The sequence below is a fragment of the Rhinopithecus roxellana genome, chromosome 1 (assembly GCF_007565055.1).
Source record: "Rhinopithecus roxellana isolate Shanxi Qingling chromosome 1, ASM756505v1, whole genome shotgun sequence".
Taxonomy (NCBI): Eukaryota; Metazoa; Chordata; class Mammalia; order Primates; family Cercopithecidae; genus Rhinopithecus; species Rhinopithecus roxellana.
Genome location: NC_044549.1, coordinates 202,654,835 through 202,662,425, shown reverse-complemented (window position 1 = coordinate 202,662,425; position 7,591 = coordinate 202,654,835). Strand labels below are relative to the sequence as shown.

Genomic DNA, 7,591 nt, shown 5'->3' with positions numbered 1-7,591 from the left:
AATCTCCCTAAAATGTCTTTTCTCCCTGGGAACCCTCATTTTCATTCTCTAGCTAGAAAGCCGGGGACTTAGTTACCTCCTGAGCTCTGCACTCTCACGGCTGAGCCAGGCCTGGGCCACGTGCTGGGAAGATGAGGGAGAAGGAAGCAGTGGGGCTGGCCCCATCCTGCTGGAGCCCCATGTGGAGAGGAGGTTCCCCCGCGGGGCTGGGTCCTGCCCTCTGCCATTGTTGCCACAGCTGCTGCCACAGACCCAGGTGATTGCCGGGGACAGGGGCAGGGGGCAGGGGGCAGAGGGCAGAGTGTGGGGAGGCATGGGGTGTCTGCCCTTCCCCTAGGTCCTCTCTCCATGACCCCCAGCTCAGTCTGCGTGGTCCTTCCTGGAGTGTCCCGCACATGGCCCCTGAGCTCCTATGAACCCTGCTGCCTCAATGCGGGCAGGGGATGCAGGAGGGGCCCAGAAGGGGACGCAGGTACACCCACTGCCTGGTCACTGCTCTTCATGTTCTTTCCAGAGTCTGTGGCCGGGGGCTCCCTGGGAGAGGTGAGTGGCACATCTCCCCTCCTCAACCGGTAATGGCAGCCCCCCAGCGAGGGCTCCAGAGGGCTCTGGCCGCAGACCTGCCATGGCTTGCTTGTATGTTCAGTCCTGATGTTCAGGAACTAACATCGCTTAAATATTTATGCAAACTTCTGTCCACGGAGTCGTGCAGCTTCAACCACTGGGTACTTTTCATGGAGTCCTAGTTCACACGCACTAGTTTCCTTTTCTACTATTTATACTTTTGTGGAACATTAAAACTTGTTCTATAACATTTTTGTTTCCTAAAAATGTCTTTTAAAAATGAAATTTGATACATATAAAATACCGACGCTTCTTCAGTTATGTCCTAGTCTGTCCACGTGGTCATGAGCTGGGGTGGGTCAGCTTATGTGGTTCTGACGAATCACGTGGCTTAAGAGCTATAGCGATTTTCAGGACTTGGTTATGTAGAAGACGATTTCTGTTTCTACTTTGAATACAAATGTACATCAGTAGGAACGGGACGGGTCAGCCACCTCGTGACACTTCACTATGTGTTAAAAATTCTGAGACGTATTGTCCTGTGAAGAACTTCCAAAGGGATGGCTTGCTGACTGATGGTTCCTGACCATGTTTCACTGCTTCAGAGACCATTCTGCTGCACTGGTCTTTCCTCGTGGGTGACAGCCAGGATTTCAGCCCTGCGCAACCTACTGAAGCCCCACTCCTCTGACTTCAGAGCTGTCCACGGCCCAGGCTATGAGGCAGCTGCTGAGAGATCCCACGTACAGGTTGGGAGCACCTTTTTTCACGAAACTTACAGGACAGCTCCGGGAACTGAGGCCTACACGACAATGGAGAAGTCAAGCTTTGTTTCACGTTCTTAAAAAAGAAGTCCAATTAGATTTATGAGTATGACCATGACCATGCAGAAATATAACTAATTTCTGAAAGTACTGCACACGTGAGTGCTGGTTCTCGGATGCCAGTACGACGCCACCTGTGTGAGGCTGTCAACATTAGGAAGACAAAAGACGCTCCTAAAATACAAGTCAGAACAGGGGCAAGCGCTGGAGGAGATCCGTGAAAGGCCACCCCCGCCCCAGAGCCTGGCAGGAAGCGGCTCGCCCAGGAGGGCCGGCCGGGTTCTGTGCCAGCTTCCCAGGGCTACTTAACAGTGTTCCAGAGACTGGGGACTTCCGCAATAGAAACCTATTATTGTCTCGCGGTTCTGGAGGCCAGAAGTCTCTGAGATCAAGGTGTAGCCACGTGTGGTGATGCGCACCTCTAGTCCCAGGTGCTCAGGAGGCTGAGGCAGGAGAACCGCTGGAACCAGGGAGGCGGAGCTTGCAGTGAGCCGAGATCATGCCACGCACTCCAGCCTGGGAGACAGAGTGAGACTCCGTCTCAAAAAGAAAAAAAAAGTTTCCAAGTAGTGTAAAGAAAAATAAAGCAGGCTGGACTCAGTGGCTTACACCTGTAATCCCAACACTTTGGGAGGTTGAAGTGGGAGGATTGCTTGAGCTCAGGAGTTCAAGACCAGCCTGGGCAACATGGCAAAACCCTGTCTCTAAAAAAAAAAAAAAAAATTCGCTGAGTGTGGTGGCGTGCACCTGTAGTCCCAGCCACTGTGGAGGCTGAGGAGGGAGGATTGCTTGAGCCCAGGAGGTGAAGGTTGCAGTAAGCCAAGATCATGCCATTGCACTCCAGCCTGGATGACAGAGCCAGATCCTGAAAAAAAAAAGAAAGGAAGGAAGGGAGGGAGGGAGGGAGAGAGAGAAAAAAAGAAAGAGAGAAAGAAGAAAGAAAGGCACAGAGAGGAAGAAAGAAAGGAAGCAGAGACGGGGGCATGCAAGGGAGGGGGCTGGGGATGCAGGGGAGGGACTGGGAACACAGGGGAGTGGCTGGGGATGCAATCTTTCCTGAGCTCCCACAGTTTTCTGCCCTTCTCCTGTCTCACCGGGTGCAGGCCCCCTGGGGCTTGCGGTTGTTTTGCGCCAAGCTAATATCTTGTTCTTCCCAACAGACAGAGGCCGATTGAGGCTTCTCTGTCCTCCGCGGGGAACAGCATTGGGCTAAACCTGCAGACACCATTGCAAAGGGAAGTCAGCTCAGGGGAACCCGCTGGTGAGGAATGATCCCAGAGTGGGGACACAGAGGCCGACATTTCTTGCTGTGGGTGATTTAATGTTGGGCCTCAATTTTTCACTCCCCCGGTAAGAGTGTGACACAGCTCGCAGCTGCAGCCTCGCCAGGGCCCGAGGGAGGGTGGACGGACTTACCCATCCCATCGGTGTTGCTTGTGGCTGGGTGACTTGCTTCTGCCAACGAGATTTGCACAGACACAGCACGAGCAGCAGTCTGGAATGTGCGGGCACTGCCAGGCCTGCCCTCTAAGGCTCTTGATTTTCCCCACGAGATGCACGTGCCCTGGGGAACAGCGGCTCTGGCTGCAGGATGAGAGGCGTGTGGCGCACACATGGTTCCCACGCTCAGCCTGGAGTCAAGCCCAGACTAGATCAGCCTAAGCCCAGCCACGCCACGGGTGCAGGAGGGAAGAGCAAATGCTAACTGTCTGTGATGGTGGCTTTCAAAGGGGCGTGTCGTGTGCCTCATCCCAGCAACAGTGACGGCATTTCTCTGTCAGTCAGTCGGGAAATGATTATTGACAGTGTGCTGGGAAGCTGGAGTGATTTGAGTAGATCTGGCCTCTATTCTCATGGAGCTTCCTTTCTAGAGGGGAAGGCAGATGATGGATGAATAAATATAAGTGATTCTAATAGGTTGGGGCAGCAGTCATTAAAAATAATGACACACAAAAAAAGGGAGGAGCCGCTGCCGCAGTTCATTAATAGTAATGGCAAAAACCGCGATGACTTCTGCACCAACCCAACACAGTAATCACAGGTGTGCAAAATGTGGCAATGGGGAAGTTCCGAGTGCTAGGATGGCATCTAGCTTCCTGGAGTCAGGAGATGGGGGTTGGCAACCTAACCAAGGTGAAGTCCCAGTGAGGGGGGTGGGCAGGGAGCGATATTTCAGTGGAGACTCCGAGAATGAATGGTATTTAGAGAGTAAACCCCGGCCAGGCGGTGGCTCACGCCTGTAATCCCCGCACTTTGGGAGGCCGAGACGGGCGGATCACGAGGTCAGGAGATCGAGACCATCCTGGCTAACCCGGTGAAACCCCGTCTCTACTAAAAATGCAAAAAAACTAGCCGGGCGAGATGGTGGCGCCTGTAGTACCGGCTACTCGGGAGACTGAGGCAGGAGAATGGCGTGAACCCGGGAGGCGGAGCTTGCAGTGAGCCGAGATCCGGCCACTCACTCTAGCCTGGGTCACAGAGCCAGACTCCGTCTCAAAAAAAAAAAAAGAGAGTAACCCCTGATGGTGAGAGGGGGAGTGTGTCTGGCACAGAGAAGAGCCTGTGCAAAGGCCGGTGGGGTGGGAGGACACCGTGTGTTCATCCACCCGAGGGGCAACCAGCAGGCTGGAGCTGAGCGAGTCGAGAGGAGGATGTGGAGCCCGGGAAAGGCACCCCAGGCAGAGGGCACAGCAGGGCAAAGGCCCGGAGTCAGGCCTGAGCCTGTGTGGTTTGAGGAACGGACAGAGGCCTGTCCGGCAGGAAGGGAAGGGCACAGGGGAGAGACCTTAGGCCACAGCAGAGGCCAGGGCAGAGGGCAGGGCCGTGCCGGGCACTGTGGGCTGTGGATGGGAGCTGGCATTTATGCTCGGGTGATGGGGAACATGTTAAAATATTTTAAGGAGGGGAGTAACATTTGGAATTAATGTGTATTCTGGGAATCTCAACAAAGTGAATTCATAGTTGGAATTTTCATAAGACTTCTGCACAGGCAGAGAGAAATAAGATTGCGTCTACGGCTGTGTGATCGTATTTTAAAAATTACTCAGTTTTTAAACGTGATTTCAAATGGTGTGTTTCTATCTCACATTGGACTTAAGTAGATTGCAAGGTTAATGGAAAGTAGAAAAGTTAACTCATGAACATGAAAGAGACATCGATTTGAAAACAAAACATTTATTCATTTACTTCGGCTGCAGTTTTCTTGACTGCTGAATTTCACGAGAAGGGATTGTTCAGGGTCGGTCACGGGGCTGAAGCCCTGGACAGGAGCTGGTGCTACCGCTGTTCAAATCTGAGGGCGGTGGAGCTGGAGCCTTGGGGAGGAGCCGACGCTGCCTTTTAAGTCTGAGAGTCGTTGAGCTGGAGGTCCGGGGAGGAGCTGGTGCTGCCACTGATGTCTTAGGTTGTGGAGCTGAAGACAGTGAAGGAGCCGGGGTGGCTGTTCCTCCGTGAGGGTCGTGAAGCTGGAGATCCGGGTGGGAGAGGTGATCTAGTTTGAGGATCATTCAGCTGGAGACCTGGGAGGAGCTGATGTTATTTTAATTGGAGGGTCGTACAGCTGGAGACCTGGGGAGGAACTGGGGTTTTTTAGTTTGAGGGCCGTGCAGCTGGAGACTCAGGGAGGAGCTGATGTTCTAGATTGTGGGTCATGGAGCTGGAGACCCGGAGAGGAGCTGATGTTCTAGATTGAGGTTTGTGCAGCTGGAGACCCGGGGAGGAGCTGATGTTCTAATTTGAGGGTCGTACAGCCTAAGACTTGGGGAGGAGCTGATGTTCTAATTTGAAGGCCCTACAGCTGGAGACCAGGGGAGAAGCTGATGTTCTAGTTTGAGGTTCGCGCAGCTGAAGACTCAGGGAGGAGTTGATGTTGTTCGCGTTGAGGGTCTTTCAGCTGGAGACTCAGGGAGGAGCTGATGTTCTAGATTGTGGGTCATGGAGCTGGAGACCCGGGGAGGAGCTGATGTTCTCGTTTGATGGCCCTACAGCTGGAGACCCGGAGAAGAGGTGATGTTCTAGATTGAGGTTCACGCAGCTGAAGACTCCGGGAGGAGTTGATGTTGTTCACGTTGAGAGTCTTTCAGCTGGAGACTCAGGGAGGAGCTGATGTTGTTCGCGTTGAGAGTCTTTCAGCTGGAGACTCAGGGAGGAGCTGATGTTCTAGATTGAGGGTCATGGAGCTGGAGACCCAGAGAGGAGTTGATGTTCCAGTTTGAGGGTCTTGCAGCTGCAGACCGTGAGAGGAGCTGATGTTCTAAATTGAGAGTCATGCAGCTGAAGACTCGGAGAAGAGCTGATGTTCTAGATTGAGGGCCCTACAGCTGTAGACCTGGAGAGGAGCTGATGTTCTAGTTTGAAGGTCATGCAGCTGAAGACTCAGGGAGGAGCTGATGTTGTTCGCGTTGAGGGTCTTTCAGCTGGAGACTCAGGGAGGAGCTAATGTTCTAGATTGTGGGTCATGGAACCGGAGACCCAGAGAGGAGCTGATGTTCTAGTTTGAAAGTCTTGCAGCTGCAGACCTGGAGAGGAGCTGATGTTCTAGATTGAGGGTTGTGCAGCTGAAGATTCGGGGAGGAGCTGGTATTGTTCGCATTGAGGGTCTTTCAGCTGGACACTCAGGGAGGAGCTGATTTCTAGATTGAGGGTCGTGGAGCTGGAGACCTGGAGAGGAGCGGATGTTCTAATTTGAGGGTCGTGCAGCCTAAGACTCGGGGAGGAGCTGATGTTCTCATTTGAAGGCCCTACAGCTGGAGACCAGTGGAGAAGCTGATGTTCCAGTTTGAGGGCCGTGCAGCTGAAGACTCAGGGAGGAGCTGATGTTCTAGATTGTGAGTCATGGAGCTGGAGACCCAGATAGGAGTTGATGTTGTAGTTTGAGGGTCTTGCAGCTGAAGACCCGGGGAGGAGCTGATGTTCTAGATTGAGGTTTGTGCAGCTGAAGACCTGGAGAGGAGCGGACGTTCTAGATTGAGGGTTGTGCAGCTGGAGATTCGGGGAGGAGCTGATGTTCCAGTTTGAGGGTCGTGTAGCTGAAGACCCAGAGAGGAGCTGATGTTCTAGATTGAAGTTCATGCAGCTGAAGACTCAGGGAGGAGTTGATGTTGTAGTTTGAGGGTCTTGCAGCTGAAGACCCAGGGAGGAGCTGATGTTCTAGATGGAGGTTTGTGCAGCTGAAGACTCAGGGAGGAGTTGATGTTGTAGTTTGAGGGTCTTGCAGCTGAAGACCCGGGGAGGAGCTGATGTTCTAGATGGAGGTTCGTGCAGCTGAAGACCTGGAGAGGAGCTGATGTTCTAGATTGAGGTTTGTGCAGCTGCAGACTCAGGGAGGAGCTGATGTTCTAGATTGTGAGTCACGGAGCTGGAGACCCGGATAGGAGCTGATGTTGTAGTTTGAGGGTCGTGCAGCTGAAGACCCGGGGAGGAGCTGATGTTCTAGATGGAGGTTCGTGCAGCTGAAGACCTGGGGAGGAGGTGATGTTCTAGATTGAAGGTCTTCTAGCTGCAGACCCGGAGAGGAGGGGATGTTCTAGATTGAGGGTTGTGCAGCTGGAGATTCGGGGAGGAGCTGATGTTCCAGTTTGAGGGTCATGCAGCTGAAGACTCAGGGAGGAGCTGATGTTGTTTTCATTGAGGGTCTTTCAGCTGGAGACTCAGGGAAAAGCTGATGTTCTAGATTGAGGGTCATGGAGCTGGAGACCTGGATAGGAGTTGATATTGTAGTTTGAGGGTCTTGCAGCTGAAGAGCCGGGGAGGAGCTGATGTTCTAGATTGAGGTTTGTGCAGCTGAAGACCTGGAGAGGAGCGGATGTTCTAGATTGAGGGTTGTGCAGCTGGAGATTCGGGGAAGAGCTGATGTTCCAGTTTGAGGGTCGTGCAGCTGAAGACCCAGAGAGGAGCTGATGTTCTAGATTGAAGTTCGTGCAGCTGAAGACTCAGGGAGGAGTTGATGTTGTAGTTTGAGGCTCTTGCAGCTGAAGACCCGGGGAGGAGCTGATGTTCTAGATGGAGGTTTGTGCAGCTGAAGACTCAGGGAGGAGCTGATGTTGTTCACATTGAGGGTCTTTCAGCTGGAGACTCAGGGAGGAGCTGATGTTCTAGATTGAGGGTCATGGAGCTGGAGACCCGGAGAGGAGTTGATGTTCCAGTTTGAGGGTCTTGCAGCTGCAGACCGTGAGAGAAGCTGATGTTCTAAATTGAGGGTCACG

At 53.0% G+C, this 7,591-nt stretch overlaps 1 protein-coding gene across 1 annotated transcript; it reads right to left on the bottom strand.

Annotated features, from left to right (window-relative positions):
• Positions 1 to 5,348: 5,348 nt before the first annotated feature.
• Positions 5,349 to 7,347, bottom strand: LOC115899706 (the record flags this gene model as incomplete). Its single annotated transcript, XM_030938126.1, is given in 3 exon segments — positions 5,349 to 5,386; positions 6,382 to 6,529; positions 7,216 to 7,347. Coding segments are annotated over 3 exon segments (318 nt in total), but the record flags the coding sequence as incomplete, so codon positions are not given.
• Between the last annotated feature and the right edge of the window lie 244 nt (positions 7,348 to 7,591).